General features: G+C 47.9%; 2 protein-coding genes and 2 long non-coding RNA genes across 4 annotated transcripts in view; 2 read left to right on the forward strand and 2 right to left on the reverse strand.

Annotated features, from left to right (window-relative positions):
• The window catches only part of LOC135245757 (uncharacterized), a 46,403-nt gene extending 35,008 nt beyond the window's left edge, over positions 1-11,395 (reverse strand). The window contains exon 1 of the long non-coding RNA XR_010327380.1: positions 11,040-11,395. This is a non-coding gene — a long non-coding RNA (uncharacterized LOC135245757). The remainder of the gene's footprint in view (positions 1-11,039) is intronic.
• The window catches only part of LOC135245748 (uncharacterized), a 516,260-nt gene that overhangs the window by 433,301 nt on the left and 62,899 nt on the right, over positions 1-20,060 (reverse strand). The gene's annotated exons all lie outside the window — the stretch shown is intronic.
• Positions 1-20,060, forward strand: part of LOC135245705 (uncharacterized) — a 492,416-nt gene that overhangs the window by 230,954 nt on the left and 241,402 nt on the right.
• Positions 11,754-14,685, forward strand: LOC135246020 (Bardet-Biedl syndrome 10 protein homolog). The gene is made up of 3 exons (XM_064319512.1): positions 11,754-12,084; positions 12,859-14,550; positions 14,598-14,685. The coding sequence occupies exons 1-3, from the start codon at positions 11,834-11,836 to the stop codon at positions 14,683-14,685; spliced, it is 2,031 nt and encodes a 676-aa protein (XP_064175582.1). The 5' UTR covers positions 11,754-11,833.

Genomic DNA, 20,060 nt, shown 5'->3' on the forward strand with positions numbered 1-20,060 from the left:
GTCCTTATAGGAAGTGGCCCACTGGGGAAAGGGTTTGGGTTTTTATAGGGGAATGGTCCCTGGGGGCGAAGGTGGGGCTCCTTATAGGGAACTGCCCCTTTGGGCGAAGGGGGTGCCCCTTTTTGGAACGTTGTCCTCTCGGGCTGGGTGGTGCTCCTTATATGGAGACGTGTTCTATTCGGGCGAAGGTGGTGCTCCTTATATGGAGACGTGGTCCACTCGGGTGAAGGTGGTGCTCCTTATATGGAGACGTGGTCCACTCGGGCGAAGGTGGTGCTCCTTATATGGAGACGTGTTCTATTCGGGCGAAGGTGGTGCTCCTTATATGGAGACGTTGTCCTCTCGGGCGAAGGTGGTGCTCCTTATATGGAGACGTGTTCTATTCGGGCGAAGGTGGTGCTCCTTATGGAGCTCACTCTCCCATGGGAGGAGGGGGCAGAAGCAACCTATGAGCGGAAACGCCTGAAGTACTCCGACCTGGCAGCGGAGTGTGAGAGTGTAAGGAGTGTAAGGAGGTCGGTTAGAGAGCGACAGTATATCCAGTGGAGGTGGGACGCTGGGGGTTCACCCGCCAGTCAGTGCTCTACCTTCTGGAGAACACAGGCATGGCAGGGGCAAGGCTGAGGAGGGCAGCTAGAGGGCTGGCCGAGGAAGCAGAGAAGGGGGGCTGGCAAACACCCACTGCACCCAAAACAACAGCAGAGGGTGGCAGCTGGCCTTCTGGATCAGTTTGAGCCTCTTTGTGTTCCTGGAGTAGAGGCTCCCAGCCCAGCACACACAGGTGTAGAACAGGACATCGGCCACAATGATCTGGTAGAACATGGCCAGCATCCTGCTACACACACCGAAGGAGCGTAGCCTCCCCAGAAAGAAAAGCCTTCAGTCTAGTAGGGCCTCCAAAGACACAGACCACAGTATCAAACCATCTATCTATATGATCAGGTGAACATGGTGTATATGTGTTTGTGTGCGTGTGTGTGCATGTTATGCATGTGCGTGCGTCTGTGTGTATTGATGTAGGACGGAGTGTAGCACAGTGGGTAAGGAACTGGGCTTGTAACCGAAAGGTCGCAGGTTCGATTCCCGGGAAGGGCACTGCCGTTGTACCCTTGAGCAAGGTACTTAACCTGCATTGCTTCAGTATATATCCAGCTGTATAAATGGATACAATGTGAAAAATGCTATGTAAAAAGTTGTGTAAGTCGCTCTGGATAAGAGCGTCTGCTAAATGCCTGTAATGTACTGTAATGCGCTGTGTACGTGCTCTGTGTGTACAATAAAAATGAGCATCTTCAGTGCATCAACCAGTGTAGTGTTTCTTTGAAATTACACCCCCATCCTCATGCTAAATGTAATTTAATAAAACCATTGTGTGCCAGAGTATTTACTTTTGCTATCAGGCCTGTTGGCTGTACTGGAATACTGGAAACACAAAGTTGATGCTTTCCGCCATCCGGTGGTCTTGTGACGCTACTACAAGGGACTGAACTCCAGAGGGTGAGACTCAAGGCAGAAGTTGGGAGTTTCTAAATCGTTGACTGCTTACTCCAGTTCCCTCTGTCTAATATAACATTTTTTGTAAAGATCTGAAACTAGGCCCTAAGGAAAGGGAGGAGAGATACCGGGCGGTAGTTCTGGATGACTGAAGGATCTAGTGTGGGCTTCTTCAGCAGCGGGGTGATGTGGGCCCTCTTGAAGGATGAGGGGAAACATCCAGAAGATAGGGAGGAGTTCATAAGGGAGGTGACAAATGGGAGGATGTCTGGTGTGATTGCCTGGAGGAGAGATGAGGGGATAGGGTCGAGGGCGCAGGTGGTAGGGTGGTGGGAGAGCAGGAGCTGGGAAACTCCTGTCTGTGAGGAGAGAAAATGTGGAGAAACGGGGAGGAGGGTGCAGAGGGGGCAGAGGGGGCAAAGGAGCTGCGGATGACTGCGATCTTTTCATCAAAGAATGTTGCAAAGTCATCTGCAGTGAAGGAAGACTGGGGTGGGGGAGGTGGAGGAGAGAGGAGAAAATAGAGAACAGTTGATGAGGGTTAGAAATGGAGTTATGATTTTTAGTTTGATAGAAATTTGCCTTAGCGGCGGTGACAGCAGAAGAAAACTGTCAGGAGAGACTGATAGGCTGAGAGGTCAGATGGGTCCCTGGATTTGGCCCACTTCCTCTCAGCAGCGCGGAGGCTGGCCCTGGGGGTGCATAGGATGTCAGACATCCATGGACTGGGAGGGGATGAACGTGCTGGCCTAGGGACAAGAGGACATAGGGAGTCGAGTGCTGAGGAGAGAGATGAAGTTAGGGTGGAGGATGCAGAGTTAGTGGGGAGCTTGGAGAATGATTGAAGAGGGGGGAGGGAAGCAGTCTGGGAGTGAGAGAAGAGGGTGAGAGGGAGCGGAGGTTACGGCGGACAGTGACAGTGGGGGTGGGGGGAGGATGGGGAGCGGGAGGGAGGGAGAAGGAGATGAAGTGATGGTCAGACGTATGCAGGGGGGTAACCGTGAGATTGGAGCTGGAGCAGTTCCTCGGGAAGATCTGGTCTAGGAGGTTGCCTGCCTTGTGGGTTGGGGGAGAGTGTTGTAGGGAGAGGTCGACGGAGTGGAGCAGTGGTAGGAAGGCAGCAGACTGGATGTGGATGTTAAAATCTCCCAGGAGGATCAGCGGGGTGCCGTCGTCAGGGAAGGAGCTGAGCAGGGTGTCTAGCTCATCCAGGAAGCTTCCCAGGGGCCCCAGGGGACGATAAATAACAACAATATAGAGGTTAGCAGGGTAGGTGATAGAGACAGGATGGAATTCAAAAGTGGATATTGACAGGTCAGGGAGGGGGAGAACAGAGAATTTCCAAGTGGGGGAGATCAGTAGACCAGTACCACCACCACGGCCAGATCGCCGGGGGGTGTCGGAGAAGGAGTAGGCGGACGAGAGGGCAGCAGGAGTGGCAGAGTTGTCTGGTGTGATCCAGGTCTCTGTGAGGGCAAGGAACTGCAGGGATAGGAGGGAGGCATAGGCGGAAATGAAGTCCGCCTTGCACGTAGCAGACTGGCAGTTCCATAGCCCCCTGTGTGACCGTGAAGTTCTCACAGGGGGTCAGCGGGGGGTAGCAGAGGTTAGAGAGGTTCTGTTGTCGAGGGGGGCCACGTCGCCAAGAGCGCGTTCTGAGGGGGAGAGAGCAGACTGGAATGGGGAGCTGACACATAAACTAGGGTGTACCTAATTAGCAATTGAAAACCTGAATCGAATAACGCGCTGATTACACGGGTTCACAGTCAGTAATAATACAATAATCGCAATCGCTAAGCCCAAGTAGCCAGTCTATCAATTCTAAGAATCAAAAAGCGGCAGATAGAAACCTAACACAACCTAACACAAAGAACAGTTACCACACAGGGAAATTTTAAATCTAACGCGGTATGTAATTAGCAAATGAACGCAGATACTTAGCCAACTCTAGCGGGATGGATTTCGGCAGTTCTACGCACCTGGACGAATTATACACTTACTGGTTAAGCACTTGCTGTCTAAATGTGATATTTTTTTACATTTTAATACATTTATATTGCAAATGTTCAAGGTGTGTTTATGTACTTTTGATTATTAAAACATTAATATAACATTGAGAGTAATAATGCCAAAAGATGGCAGGGTAAAATGTTTTTGAAGTAATAATTCTGTCTCCTGTATCTGCATCTTTTTTAAAAGAATCCAGTGGCAAACTCCTCCACTTAAATGTGCATTTTACTAGTTTTTACCGTTGCTTTCATTCATTTTCACAAGAGTTCCAATGTGCAAATTTCTGTTGGCAAATGCAGCTGATAGGGAGAATGCAGAATGATCACTGCAGTGTACTTATTTCCTTTCATTACTGTAAACAATGATGGATTGAGTTTCCTTATTAATTCTTTTAGGATTTTTTTTTTTTTTTTTTTTTTTTTGCTTTAATTTTCTGTATTTTCAGACAATAATATGCAATGATTAAACCTGAATTATTAAAATATCAAATGTTTTGCTGTTGTGATTTATTATTGTGTGATGTATTGAACTCCTGTGACACAGTAGTACTTATTTCATATTCTGTATGGGATTATGTTTGGGCTCAATTTGAGTAGATCAGCATGGGGCTAAAATCTGCAGTTGAAGCAATGACATTCATCTACAGTAGTGGAAATAAAATCCATTATAAGAGAAGTTGTGTAGTGTCTGATGAATGCTTGCTTCTGTTGCTGTAGTGTAACCACAACTCAATACATTTTGAAAAGGCACTGCTTGTCTATTGAGCTGGTATGTTTATGTTACCTCTCAAATAAATGATTTTCCTGTAGGTTTGAACCTGGATCTGCTGCACATCAGTTGAATGGATTAGACCACTAAGCCAAAATCAGGGCAGAAGTGTGGTTTGCATGACATCCAGTCTCTGAGATGTTCCTGAGACCCTACAGTTTTTCTCATTTTTTCAGATGCATTTCTGATATCTGCAGTCACACATTACAAATGCATTACAGTATGTTATGATTGCTTTGGCTCAATGTGGAAAACTCAATTTGCCAAACTGACTGGCAAAATTCTTACCCTAAGACACTAATTGCAGTACCTACCCACAAAGTGCACAACTCTAAATCACACTCAGTTTTCACAATACAGTCGTCTCGTATTAGTACAATGTTCCAGTGATTATTGCTAGACATGCAGATTGTGAAATGAAGTCAAGATGTTTGCAATTCTGTCTCATCACTTCCAGCAACATTGCCCAGGTGAGTCGCATTGCAGCACGATTGGTAATCCCAACATAAAAGGCTGTTTTACAGCACTACATTCAGCAGTGTCTGACAACATGGAGCAGCCCAATGCAGTTGGTACTGATGGACGGGTCATGGCTGTGGCTGAGGTTGTGGTCAAGCAGGTAGGAGAAATATTGTTGTATCGAATGAATTTAGAGCCACAGTGATTGACCATGTCATAAATCCAAGCATAACAATGGGAGAAGCTGGAAGGATTGTAAGGCCAAACTTTAAAATGTCAACAGTGGCATCTAATAAGAGCTTTTGGACTGAACATTGATGAGTCAATAATTTACTGCAAAATGTGATACTGTAATTACATTACAGGATTGTTGTGTTGGTGTCATTTTATATTATTTCTGTTCCGTGACGAGCCTGTAAGCCATGCTAATCATTCTTATTAGAGACCGCGCAACTCGTTGCCGGCTTATTCCACATGGGGGAAAATTGCGTTTGTGTTAGGTATTCGTGTGGTAATGACTGTTCTGTCTGTTCTGATAATGTGATTATTTTTCTTCTATCAGATAAGGCCTGCTGGTGCAAGTTTGTAATGTTGCATTTGTATGTGTTATTTTTACTGTTTACGTGTCAAATGTCTAGAGTGTAAATGTTTCTGTTTAAATGATTGGTTGAATAACACATATCGCCGCTATTTTCACCGACCATGTTAAACGTACTCACTCAGCTCCAAAGGCATGCTGATGTTAAACCCATACTCCAATCTGTTTGGAATGACACAAATTCTGCCTAGTCTGTTCAAACATCAGACATTTTTTTAACTCTACATATTGTTTATGCCCTGCACCTGAACAAATTGGATGTGCCCATTCTACTGTACCATCTCCTTTGTAAGCTAAGAAGTTCCTTTCAGCTGACTACATCAGAATCTGTACTACTGGCGTTTTATGAGAGCTGAAAATGTACAACATTGTTAATCAGAAATGATATCTGGGTGGGTAAATTGGTGTATATGCTGTAGAACATAGTTTGTCATTGATTTATAAATATACCAGTATATCCTGGGCTTTCACTGATGGTTTAATTGTGGTACATATAGCAGTGGCCTGATATGCATTCTATGTTTGCAGTTTGCTTCTACCTGACTGCTTCCCCCCAGCTGGGAAACAGAGGGGCACAACCCCCCCAGCAGGGAAACAGAGGGGTACAACCCCCCCAGCAGGAAAACAGAGGGGCACAACCCCCCCAGCAGGGAAACAGAGGGGCACAACCCCCCAGCAGGGAAACAGAGGGGCACAACCCCCCAGCAGGGAAACAGAGGGGTACAACCCCCCAGCAGGGAAACAGAGGGGCACAGAAGACTCTGGGTCATCCCACCATGGATGGCAGGAGGTAGCAGGTAGCAGTTGCTAGGTGTCTGGGAGGATGGACAGCGTGGGAAAGTGTGGAGGTCCGATCACTCAGTGGGTCAGACTGGTGGAAGATACCACAACCAGGCTTAGCTTCCTGATCAGGACCAATTATGACACCCTGCCTTCTACTCAGAACCTGCACTAATGGTTTGGTGCGGATGAGACCGTCCGCTCTGTGCTGCCCCCAAACGAGGCCTCCGGCACGTTCTGTCAGACTGTGAGACGGCTCCAGCACAGGGACACTGAGCAGGCCTCCAGCACAGGGACACAGAGCAGGCCTTCAGCACAGGGACACAGAGCAGGTCCCCAGCACAGGGACAGAGAGCAGGCCTCGGGCACAGAGCAGGCCTCCAGCACAGGGACACAGAGCAGGTCTGTCAGGCTGTGAGACGGCTCCACCACAGGGACACAGAGCAGGCCTCCAGCACAGGGACACAGAGGAGGCTTCCGGCACAGGGACACAGAGCAGGCCTCCGGCACATTCTATCAGGCTGTGAGACGGCTCCAGCACAGGGACACAGAGCTGGCCTCCAGCACAGGGACACAGAGCAGGCCTCCAGCACAGGGACACAGAGCAGGCCTCCGGCACGTTCTGTCAGGCTGTGAGACGGCTCCAGCACAGGGGTGCTACAGATGGAGGTATGACCAGCTGCTGCGGAAGCTTCTGGAATTACTAGAGACCAGCAGACAGGAGGCAAACAGAGACGCCTCTCCTGTGAAAGAGCATCAAACCCACTTTGTGAGGCAAGCAGAGGAGGAGGGGACCGTAGGACACAAAGGTGGGAGTAGAGCCCTGGTTCCAGGCAGAGGGTGGAGCATGCGTGTAGATCTCAATCCACAGCTCCATTTCCCAAATGAAATCAGCACAGCGTTCCTGTGGCCTAACATGGAGACATGGTCCACTCGGGCGAAGGTGGTGCTCCTTATATGGAGACGTGGTCTACTCGGGCGAAGGTGGTGCTCCTTATATGGAGACGTGGTCCACTCGGGCGAAGGTGGTGCTCCTTATATGGAGACGTGGTCCACTCGGGCAAAGGTGGTGCTCCTTATATGTGTTGGGTTTTGTGGGTGAGGACCCAGGTGCGGAGTGAGAAAAACCTCAGGTGGCATCAAAAGGGAAATTCAAACCAAGACTTTAATATAAACAAAGGAAAACAGAACAAGGAGCCACGAGGGGCATATAACAAAAACTAAAAAATACAAAAAAAACTTCAGGACAAAACAGAACTTCACAAAGGACAGAAAACAAACGGCAGAAACACAGGCAGAGACAAAGGCAGAAACGCACAAAAACACACAGGTGGAAACATAAGCAGATCAAAACACAGGCAGGCAGAAACACACATGAAATGCAAGGAAACAGCAGCCGAGTCAGGGAACAAAGAACTTAAATAGACAAGGGTAACAAGACACAGGTGAACTCAAAGAACAATCAAACTAGAAAGGGAGGGGATAACAAGACACAGGTGGGAACAATAATAGAATAATGAAAACCAATGATAGCCATGGTACAGGCAGGAGGGACAACGAACTGAAACACACAAATGAAGTAGCACAGCTCTGGCTGGCCAAAGGGGAAGACGAAAATACAGAACCATGACAATATGGATACGTGGTCTACTCGGGCGAAGGTGGTGCTCCTTATATGGAGATGTGGTCTACTCGGGCGAAGGTGGTGCTCCTTATATGGAGACGTGGTCCACTCGGGTGAAGGTGGTGCTCCTTATGGAGCTCACCCTCCCATGGGAGGAGGGGGCAGAAGCAGCCTATAAGGGGAAACGCCTGAAGTACTCCGACCTGGCAGTGGAGTGTGAGAGTGTAAGGAGTGTAAGGAGGTTGGTTAGAGAGCGACAGTATATCCAGTGGAGGTGGGACGCTGGGGGTTCACCCGCCAGTCAGTGCTCTACCTTCTGGAGAACATAGGCAAGGCAGGGGCAAGGCTGAGGAGGGCAGCTAGACGGCTGGCCAAGGAAGCAGAGAAGGGGGGGTGGAGGAGTCGGCAAACACCCACTGCACCCAAAACAACAGCAGAGGGTGGCAGCTGGCCTTCTGGATCAGTTTGAGCCTCTTTGTGTTCCTGGAGTAGAGTCTCCCAGCCCAGCACACACAGGTGTAGAACAGGACACCGGCCACAATGATCTGGTAGAACATGGCCAGCATCCTGCTACACACACCGAAGGAGTGTAGCCTCCCCAGAAAGAAAAGAGCCTTCAGTCTAGTAGGGCCTCCAAAGACACAGACCACAGTATCAAACCATCTATCTATATGATCAGGTGAACAGGGTGTATATGTGCTTGTGTGTGTGTTTGTGTGCGTGTGTGTGCATGTTATGCATGTGCGTGCGTGTGTGTGTATTGATGCGCTGTGTACGTGCTCTGTGTGTACAATAAAAATGAGCATCTTCAGTGCATCAACCAGTGCAGTGTTTCTTTGAAATTACACCCCCATCCTCATGCTAAATGGAATTTAATAAAACCATTATGTGCTGTGGCAGGAGCTTGAAATAGTCGAAAATATCAGAGTATTTACTTTTGCTATCAGACCTGTGGGCTGTATTGGAATACTGGAAACACAAAGTGGATGCTTTCCGCCATCCAGTGGTCTTGTGATGCTACTACAAGGGACTGAACTCCAGAGGGTGAGACTCAAGGCAGAAGTTGCGAGTTTCTAAATCGTTGACTGCTTACTCCAGTTCCCTCTGTCTAATATAGCATTTTTTGTACAGATCTGAAACTAGGCCCTAATTTTTTTTTTTTTTACAATTGAACACACACTTCTTAACCTTTTTCTGTCTAAACTAAATCTAAATTAAATTTATGAAATGAAATCAAACATTCTATTATTGATGGCCATTATCAAAGGCAAACTCAATGTAGACAGATAGGGCTGGCAGTAGCAGCGCCGCAGCAGCAGCGCTGGCGGTGTGGACACACACATGCATGCGAGCCGCAGCAGTTCGGCGAGGTAGCCGTCACGCGCAGGCGAGGTAAGCGGTGTAGACCAGGCGTAAGGCAGTGCAGTGTGGGGCCACATAGCTCAGGAGCTAAGAGTGGTTGTCTGGCAGTTGGACGGTTACCAGTTTGATCCCCCGCCCTGGGTGTGTCGAAGTGTCCCTGAGCAAGACACCTAACCCCTAATTGCTCCCAATGAGCTGATTGGTACTTTTGAATGGCAGCCTTTCACCGTTGGTGTGTGAGTGTGTGTGTGAATGGGTGAATGAGAGGCGTCAATTGTAAAGCGCTTTGGATGAAAGCGCTATAGAAATGCACTCCATTTACCAGAAGGCAGCTGTGATGAACACGATGCACCTAGTAATCGTGTGCACCCCCAGCCTCTGGCAAAACAGTCACATGTTAACCCTCATGCTGATATTAATATATAATGTAAATATATGTGTGGTGTGGGGATGGCTGGTTTAAGCAGCCACACCTGCCCTGGGTCAAGCTAATTAGACCTGGCCAATTGGATAATTGGTGAAGAATTAGATAATTGGCCAGGCTAATTGGACCCAGGAACAGGAGTGGCTGCACCTGTGCGTAGTGAGGTAATCACTGCGCACAGGTTAAATCTGCCATCCCCACCCACACCAGGGAGCTCTCTGTCATGACAGGGTTTAACATCTGCTCATTTGGCTATACCATCTTGCCAAACCCTCGTGGAATAAATGTGGACTGTTTTAACATCTTCTCCCTGTGTCTCTGTGCTGGAGGGCCCCAAAGAAAGCCACTTCGGTGGCCTGTGGCAGGCGTGTTTGTCACAGTGGCGCCCAACGTGGGGCTCCTCCGGCACAGCAAAGAGGCACAGGAGGGCCAGCCAGGAAGCACACTGCTGGCAGGCGGCTGCAGGCTTATCCCCTCATGGGCTCCGGGCAAACCAACCAGGCCAAAACAAAGAACTAAAAACAACCAAAACGGACGAGAAAGGAAGCAAAACGGCACGGCCACCGCTCGTGCGCCGCCCGTGGCTGACCCGCCTTCCCGGCCAAGTCCAGCTCACGGCGCGACCACCTCTCGTGCACCGCCCGTCGCTGACCTGCCTTCTCGGCCAGGTGCAGCTCCTCAGCATCCCAGCTGAGGATTGCCTCCTTCCCCTCCCTGGTCATCTTCAGCTCCCCATTTTTGGCCCGGAGGATCCACCCGAAGCCCTGTCGGGAACACCTCAGCCGCCCCTCCTCCAGTGTGCTTCCTGGCTGGCCCTCCTGTGCCTCTTTGCTGTGCCGGAGGAGCCCCACGTTGGGCGCCACTGTGACAAACACGCCTGCCACAGGCCACCGAAGTGGCTTTCTTTGGGGCCCTCCAGCACAGAGACACAGGGAGAAGATGTTAAAACAGTCCACATTTATTCCACGAGGGTTTGGCAAGATGGTATAGCCAAATGAGCAGATGTTAAACCCTGTCATGACAGAGAGCTCCCTGGTGTGGGTGGGGATGGCAGATTTAACCTGTGCGCAGTGATTACCTCACTACGCACAGGTGCAGCCACTCCTGTTCCTGGGTCCAATTAGCCTGGCCAATTATCTAATTCTTCACCAATTATCCAATTGGCCAGGTCTAATTAGCTTGACCCAGGGCAGGTGTGGCTGCTTAAACCAGCCATCCCCACACCACAATATGATATAATTAATATAATATATAATATTATTATATTCAATAATAAATTATTATAGATAATTATTATAGATATCAATACATTATTATAGGAAATTATTATATTTAATAATAGAGTTTAAGGTTAGAGTTTAATATTTGTATTTAATTAATTTCTTAATTTATTATTTGTTTATTATTATTATTATTATTATTAATCCGCCATCAGACCCCTGCAGCTCATCCAGAATGCCGCAGCTCGTCTGGTCTACAACCTCCCCAGACATTCCCATGTCACCCCCCTGCTCACTGACCTCCACTGGCTGCCTCTTATGGCTCGCATCAAATTTAAGACTTCGGTGCTTGCATACCAGGCAGCTAAGGGGTCAGCACCAGGATACATCCAGAGGATCATCAGACCCTACACACCAGCCAGACCTCTCCGTTCTGCCACCTCTGGACGCTTGGCACCTCCCCCTCTTCGTGTCTGTACTTCCCGTTCGCGTCTGCTGTCTGTCCTGGCCCCTCGCTGGTGGAATGACCTTCCCGTGGCGGTCAGAACAGCAGAGAATCTGATTACCTTCAAGCGCAGACTAAAGACTCATCTCTTCAGGCTGCACCTCTCCCCACCCCTCCCTAGCCTCTAGTTTAGCTCAATGTACCTAGTTAGGCTAATGCGAGTTAGTTTTGTATTTGGCAGGATTGTTTTGTCTGATTCTGATTAGGCAAATGTGATTTCAGTGCTAGTTTTGTACTTGGCAGGATTGTTTGTTTGGTTACCCTACAGGGTTGGAGTCCTGCATTTCAGTTTGAGTACGCTGTGTCTGCGTTTGAAATGGACCATGTGCATTTCAGATTGAGTACGCTGTGTCTTTGTTGGAAATGCACCGTGTGCATTTCAGTTTGAGTACGCTGTGTCTGTGTGGGAAATGCACAGTGTGCATTTCAGTTTGAGTAGCTGTGTTTGAAATGGAGTGTGCATTTCAGATTGAGTACGCTGTGTCTGTGTGGGAAATGCACCGTGTGCATTTCAGTTTGAGTACGCTGTGTCTGTGTGGGAAATGCACCGTGTGCATTTCAGATTGAGTACGCTGTGTCTGTGTTGGAAATGCAGCTCAGTGATTGCGCCCTGTGTGTACAGCAGGCCCCTGTTAAAGGCAGTGTGGAGATGAAGGGGGTGCAGAGGGTGGAGTTGGGGACCCTGCTGCAGGTCACCCAGGCCTTGGAGGCGGTGGTGGGCCCGTGCTTCGGTCCGTCCGGGGGCCAGGTCCTCTTCACCCGCGACTCTGGAGAGGTCCTCATCACCAGGGATGGCCGGAGGATCCTTACCTCCCTTCGGCTTGACCATCCCGTTGCCAGGTAACAGGCCCCCGAATCTGTTCTCCCTCTTACTGAAATACAGCACAGCCAACAACCTGGGGCTTCTTCCATTCCTCCAGCTCAGAAAACGGTTTTTCACCACTACGTCTTACTGCAGTATGGACAGTTCGATGTTGGGGATGTGACGTTTGCACTATAAATGAGAAACGAAAGTATACAAGTGGAAAATGCTGTTTGAGTAACAGTGTGTAAATCATACTGCATGCATAACAGTGTGTGAATCATACTGTGTGAGTAACAGTGTGTAAATCATACTGTGTGCGTAACAGTGTAAATCATACTGTGTACATGACAGTGTGTGAATCATACTGTGTAAGTAACAGTGTGTAAATCATACTGTGTGAGTAACAGTGTGTAAATCATACTGTGAGTGTAACAGTTTGTAAATCATATGGTGTGAGTAACTGTGTAAATCATACTGGGTGAGTAACTGTGTGTAAATCATACTGTGAGTAGCACTGTATGAGTAACACTGTGTAAAGCATACTGTGTGAGTAACAGTGTGTAAATCATGCTGTAGTAACAGTGTGTTAATCATACTGTGAGTAACACTGTGTAAATCATACTGTGTGAGTAACAGTGTGTAAATATTGTGTGATTAGCAATGTGTATGAGTAACTGTGTAAATCATACTGTATGAGTAATAGTGTGTATGAGTAACTGTGTAAATCATACTGTATGAGTAATAGTGAGTAAAAGACTATGGATAGAGATGTGTGTGCTGATAATGGTGTTGTGTTGTGCCTGTGACAGAGTCCTGGTGGGATGTGTATCAGCACACTGTAAGATCACGGGTGATGGAGCCAAGTCCTTCCTTCTCCTGCTGGGGGCGCTTCTGCGGGGTATCCACGGCGACCATCTCCACGGCATTCAGGCCCGCCGCGTGGCTCACATTCTGCTTTCCTTCCAGACGCTCGTTTTGGATGGCGTGATCGGGCAGGGCCTCGCCCCTCGCGCCCTGTCCCTTCTCCAGGACCCCGCCCACCTGCGCCCGCTCACGGACGCCTACTTCCGGGGAAAGACGGCGAGCTCCCACTGGGGGGTCCTGAGCCAGACGGCCTGCGAGTTCTACCGCAGGTGGCGGTGTGAGCAGGACTGCACCGGCGTGACCCTGATCGCCCGCCACTTCGCCGCGCTCCACACGCCCGTACCAGGCCTGCCCGTGAGCCGGTCCCGGGTCCTCCAGGGCCTGGTGATCCACAGAGACTTTGCGGTGCGTTGCCCTGGCGACGGGCCGCTCCGAGCGCTGGCCACAAGCGTGCCGCTCCAGTCCCCTCTGGCGCCCCCTGGCGTCTCTCTGAACCTGGCGAGCGCGGCGCAGGCGCAGAGGTGCTGCGGCGGGGTGGGCGGGAGGGCAGAGCGGGGCGTGGCCTGCCTGCGCAGGCTGAGGGTGGGGCTGCTGCTCTCGGCAGCGAAGCAGTCGGAGCTGGCGCTGGACCTCGCTCGGCGGGCCGGCCTGTCCGTGGTGGAGTGCGTGGACAGTGACGAGCTGGCGCTGTTCTGTCGGCTGGCGGGGGCGGAGCTCTTTGCCGACCCCGGTGACTGGAGCCTGATTGGAGAGGAGCACGTTGCCACGGTGACATTCTGCAAGCCCGTGGTGCTGGGTCCCGACAGGTTGGCCCACGTGGGCTTCCCAGAGGGGCGGGGCTTGGCACCGCACTGCCTGGTTCTGTGCGGGCCCAGTCCCGGCCTGGCGGAGCAGTGCAGCACGGCCTTCTGCGGACTGTTCCGGATGCTTCAGCGCGTGTACGAGCCTGTCCAGTCGCGTCACGCACAGGGTCCTGTCCAATCACATCACCCGCAGGGCAGGGAGGAGGACAGTGAGAACGTAGCTCATTACATGGTCAAACAACCCGGCCTACACAATGGCACAAGGTTAGATAGAGCACCCGCCAGCATGAGGGACAATGCCCACCTGAGCACTGACAGCACAGAGGCTGGAGGGCCACAGGCCATTATTGGGGACCCAAACAGGGGTGAGGGGCCACAGGTCCTCATTAGCGACCCAAACAGGGGTGAGGGGCCACAGGCCCTCATTAGTGACCCAAACAGGGGTGAGGGGCCACTATGTGCAGAACCTGAACATCCAATTCCGGACTGGCTACGAAATGGCAAAGCATCAGGAGAGCGGCCAGGCGTCCATTTTGGGGAAGGGAAAGAAGGAGCACTGGGGAGCCGTAACCGGGAAACAGGCCCCGCCTCTTCAGGTGTCCTAATAGAGGCAGGCAGCGTGCTACCAGCAGGGGGCGCGTTTGAGTTCGTACTGCACCACTGCCTCCTGCAGCAGGCCTCCCAGCGGCGCTGCCCCGACCTGCGCGCGGCCTGCCGGCTGGTGGCGGGGGCCGTACTGAGCGTGCCCAGGCGGCTGTACCCCGGCCCACGCTTCCTGGATGCCCAGTCACACTTCCTCAGGGCCTCTGGGGCCGCCCCCCCCAGCTGTCCCTGGCCTGTAAATACCAGCTCCTCCTCTCCGTCCTGCACACTGCGTCAAGCCTGCTGTCCGTGGACCTCATCCTTCACACCCACATCCGCAGCCAGGCGGAACACAACCAGGAGGAGGAAGAGGAGGCAGAAGAGTAGAAATGTTCTGTCAATCCTGTTTTTCATTATGCACAAATTTGAATGGCTGTATTGGGATGGCAGGTATGCCATCCCGCCAAGTTACGCCTTGGCGGGGGCATGCCCCCATACCTATACAGCACCGAGAGTTTGGCACTTTTCAGGGTTCCCCACAGAAATAACCACAACAGCCACAGACACTCAGCCCTTAAAAACATTAAATTCTGTACATTCTGACCCCATTTCAACAAACAGAACTCATAAACAACTTCACATGTCCACACAATAAAGCCCCAAACTAAGGGGATTTTGCGTTTTCTCCTTCTTCTTCTCTTTCTTCTTCTCATTCTTATTTTTCCTGCCGCCTTTCCCACTAACAACATGTCTCCCCATTGGACATTTCACTGACACCAGCCAAAACTTCACCTACACGACCCAATCAAAAACGCGCATACACACGCAAAATACCGATACCTTTCTACTCTGAAACATTTGCAGGTTAAATAGCTAGTCCGCCTGTGGCCTAGTGGGCAAGGTTACAGTCTTGAGAACACGGGCTCGTAGGTTCAAGCCCAGCTTGGAACACGTTTCTTTAACCTGCTTCAACCCTCACTAATAATTGTCTACTACATATCAGTTATTGCTTTTGCACCATATCTACCTGCCGTTCACCGTTCAGTTATTAACCAGCTACAATATTGCTAAGCCTTATGGATTCAACGGGAGCGAATCTGTGTTTACTGGCCTGTGATCTTTAAAACCACCGGCAGGTTTGCTAATGATATTTCACGCATTGCATAGCTATGGCATGGTGCTGCACTAACGAAGTCACAGACTGGTAAACCTCCGGTTTAAGGCTTGAATCACGACTCGCCCTCAGGCAGACCATTTCCTCTTTTATACAAACGTTTTCTTACGGTTATATTTCCTTTACCAAAACTCACTCACGGCCACCCATATGCATTTCATGACGGCAAATGTATTCCTTTTATTAAAAAGTTACACCAATTCACCGCTGTGCCATTTCTACGAACTATATTTCTTCACTTGGCTACCGTACAAAACCTTCTTATCAGCAAACGCCACGTTTGTACATTCATGTTACCTCGCCCTGTTCTCTATCTAGCCACATAGGCTACAAACAACTACGTATGTATGTTCTGCAACTCCGCAGTCTAAACAGCTAGTCTGCCCGTGGCCTAGTGGGCAAGGTTACAGTCTTGGGAACATGGGGTCTTGGGTTCAAACCCAGCTAGGAACGTGTTTCCTTAACCTGCTTCGACCCTCAGTAATTATTGTCTACTACTTATCAATTATTGCTTTTGCACCATATCTACCCGCCGTTCACCGTTCAGTTATTAACCGGCTACAATATTGCTAAGCCATATGCATTATGACTTACCGTCTGTACGTTCAGTTATTAACCGGCTACAATATTGCTAAGCCATATGGATTCAACGGGAGCTCTTCTGTGCTTACTGGCCTGTGTTCTTTTTTAAAACCACCGGCAGGTTTGCTAATGATATTTCACTCACTGCATAGCTACGGCATGGTGCTGCACTAACGAAGTCACGGGCTGGTAAACCTCCGGTTGAAAGCTTGAATCCCGACTCGCCCTCAGGCAGATCATTTCCTCTTTTACACTAACATTTTCTTACGCTTACATTTTCTTTACCAAAACTCACTCACGGCCACCCATATGCATTTCATGACGCAAATGTATTCCTTTTATTAAAAAGTTACACCAGTTCACCACTGTGCCATTTCCACTAACTATATTTCTTCACTTGGCTACCGTACAAAACCTTCATATCAGCAAACGCCACGTTTCTACATTCATGTTACCTCGCCCTGTTCTCTATCTAGCCACATAGGCTACAAACAATTACTACGTCTGTACGTTCTGCAACTCCGCATTAAAACATTACATCTTACATCATGATTCACTCATAAGTATAACTACTAGCACTGAACATGAGAAAAACACATTTGTGCGATAGATTGCACACGTTATTTAACCCTCCACTTCAACAACGAACATTAAATACAGACTGTTATATGTACCGTTTGATAAGGAAACTAAGCTCGCTCATGGTCACTTCATTTACTTCGCACTATAGTCTGTGATCATGTCAACCTTCACCTACATGCCCATTCTGCTAAAAAAAAACATGTTGTTTCAACTACGCAATTTCATCATTTCGCCTAATTTATCTCACACTTGTTATTTTCTCATATGCAAAGCCTGCTGGGACATATGCGTCTGCTCCTATTCTCCACTATCAACTTTTCCGGTTCTAGCTTAACAAAACAGCAAAGAGGATTCCTACCTGCAGATAAGCCTATCAAAATGCCTTATAAACCTTACAAACACTAAAAGTGCATCTTCACGAAATAACAGACAACGGAGCAGGACAGAAGGGTACACAAGTTGCGACCTAGGCAGCTCTAATTCTACGGGCTTGCTGATTCTTTTGTCAATCAAGGCTCGTTGGATGCCCGTCAAATCCGTGAGTAGCCTACATAGCTACACCCTGCCATATTTAACCTTTTCTGATGCGTTTACAATTACGCCACCGCACCATTTGTCACAGCCACTGTTTTACATATATAGCAAACCGAAACTGCTAAACGTACACGCTCATCAGACTGTACAAATTCACACAATGATAGCCATAATTCACAACCGTTTCTTACAGGGTCACTTCGCATTTCTCACTCTCGTAATAAAACGCTTTGCAAAAAGAAATGATATCTCATAAAAAACACGTTTTCAACGTACAAAAATGCCAAGTTACTCAAAAGTATTGATATCAAAATGACGCCAAGTTACGGTACTACAAACAATATAGGCTATCTTGCCTCACCGAAATTTAATAACATGTATTCCAAAGCAATGCTACCCAGTATTTCCTCAATTCTTTAAAGTCACTTGGCCCTGTGTTTTGTAACCTTACCATATTACAATGTCATGCATACGTTGTGTCAGATCGAAGTGTCAAATATTTCGTATTGCCTCATTGAATACATGGAAATTCATGTAGAAAACTGCTGGTCAGTCACTACAGGAAGCATATTTCTCCAGAAAACATATGTTTATACTTGCTTCTGAACTGAATTTGACTAAATGTACAAGTGATTGTATATTTGCAACATACAATAAATACATGTAAAATACATATTGTACATACATACATAGAGAACTTCTTTATCCCCATGGGGACATTTCTCTCGCAGCATGTTACATTCACATTTACGAACAGACATTTATACCAAGAAACATACAATCATTCACACAACAGAAAGGCTGGCCACCAAAATACATACATACCAATACAAATTGGACATATAGATGCCTTTTCAATCAATCATGACTGTGAGAAAGCCATCCACACATATGTTTGGCCTGTCCATGTACTGCACACTTATATACACACAGGGCCAAGTGACTTTAAAGAATTGAGGAAATACTGGGTAGCATTGCTTTGGAATACATGTTATTAAATTTCGGTGAGGCAAGATAGCCTATATTGTTTGTAGTACCGTAACTTGGCGTCATTTTGATATCAATACTTTTGAGTAACTTGGCATTTTTGTACGTTGAAAACGTGTTTTTTATGAGATGTATTTATACAAGTTCCAGGTCCTCCCATGTGATAGTATATTCATACCTTAAGTATGTGAAATTGGGGCGGCAGGTATGCCATCCTGCAAAGTTACGTGTTGGTGGGGTGGCATGCCCCATACATATACAGCACCGAGAGTTTGGCACTTTTCAGGGTTTCCTTGCAGAAATAACCACAATGACCACAGACTTAGCCCTTAAAAACATTCATTTCTGTACCTTCTGACCTCACACGTCCACACAATAAAGCCCCAAACTTAGTGGATTTTGCGTTTTCTTCTTCCTGCCTGATTACATCATCACAAATGCCCTAGAATAGGTTGCCTCATTGTACATACATACAGGTGCATACGTTTAAAAGACCAAAAATTTGCAGCCCAACATCTGTTTTCCTCGTAGCTCACTGGGTAGCACGTTTGCCAATGGAACATTATGGACGAGTGACAGAGCCCAGTTCAAATCCCCCCCCCTCAGACTCTAGCAAACCTCTAACTCATTAAACTGGCTGGTTGGCTAACTAAAAAACAAACATTTAAACTATTGTTTTTGCATCGGTTATGTCTTTGCGGGAAACATATTTCTGAGATCCAAATAAAATACACCCACTTTAGACAGTTCCACTTTCCTTTCACCGAGTTTTTAATGTTAGCTACCTTGTTAACAAGACGACAGACCGAGTGTATTATGTTAGTGCAAGTACGGACGCCTCTGAAATTAAGTACAATCTGTGTTGCAATTCGGTATAGAAACTGGCGCAAGATAATGACTTCCTCACACCAGGTATATCGATTTTCTTTAAGTCAGAATGGTTCACATTCACTGTTGCGCCTGTACTGATGACTACTTTTTAACTACTGTAGCTGCCCACATTTCTAAATTAATGTTATCTAGCCCTATAGATCCTCTGCCAATATGCAAACAATTAGTAGGTCTGTTGTGTACAATAGCCCATTAAAAAAACACTTCAGTCTAAAAAATATGACCTACACCATTTGAACTAATGACCTGCTGACAGTTCTTTGTATGTGTGAGTAACTTGCTGGTTGAGGAACTGTGCTTGCATGTGTGAGTAACTTGGTGGTTGAGTAACTTGCTGGTTGAGGAACTGTGCTTGCATCCTAAAGGTTTCAGGTTCGATTTCCAGGTAGGACACGGCTGTTATACCGTAAGCAGAATAATTAACCTGAATTGCTTCAATATGCAGACAGCTGTATTAATTGATACTATGTAAAAATACCAAAAATAGTGTGAAATTGCTCTAAATAATGGCGTGTGGTAAAAATGGTTGTAATATCTGGAGTATTTTAAAAGGGTTCTGTAGTTACGATTGTTGTCACTGATTATTTTTCCTCCCTGACAGTTAATTTTCTGCCCCATCCCACATCTTCATAGAAGTGCAAGAAAGAGTGTGTGTGTGTGTGGGTTTGTGCGTGTGTGTGCGGGCACATCTGTGTGTGTGCGCAGATGCGCACCTGGACTGCACCTCTCTGCCCCTGTATCGGACATTTTATGACTACCCTGTACCGACCCTTTATTCCGGGCCATCATCACCGCTGTGCCTCCTGTTTATACTATGTATAATTACCACTGAGGCCACTGGTTAGGCAGTATTTATATTACCTATATTCTTACAGTTCTTATAATTACACTTATACTGCATTATTTATATTTGTCACTGCTTTTATTGTGCTTTTATTCTGTTTTTATGTTTCGGGACTGTGTTGTATTTTGTGTTAGCACCTTGGACCGTGAGGAACGACATTTCGTTCCC

This window comes from Anguilla rostrata, chromosome 19 (genome assembly GCF_018555375.3).
Source record: "Anguilla rostrata isolate EN2019 chromosome 19, ASM1855537v3, whole genome shotgun sequence".
In the NCBI taxonomy this organism is placed as follows: domain Eukaryota; kingdom Metazoa; phylum Chordata; class Actinopteri; order Anguilliformes; family Anguillidae; genus Anguilla; species Anguilla rostrata.

Excerpts from the sequence above, each read along its gene's own strand:
- LOC135246020 (XM_064319512.1), top strand. The coding sequence starts at position 11,834 with ATGCAGCTCAGTGATTGCGCCCTGTGTGTACAGCAGGCCCCTGTTAAA. Across the intron at positions 12,085-12,858 it reads CTTGACCATCCCGTTGCCAG|AGTCCTGGTGGGATGTGTAT; the intron begins GTAACAGGCCCC and ends TGCCTGTGACAG. Across the intron at positions 14,551-14,597 it reads GCCCCCCCCAGCTGTCCCTG|CCTGCTGTCCGTGGACCTCA; the intron begins GCCTGTAAATAC and ends CACTGCGTCAAG.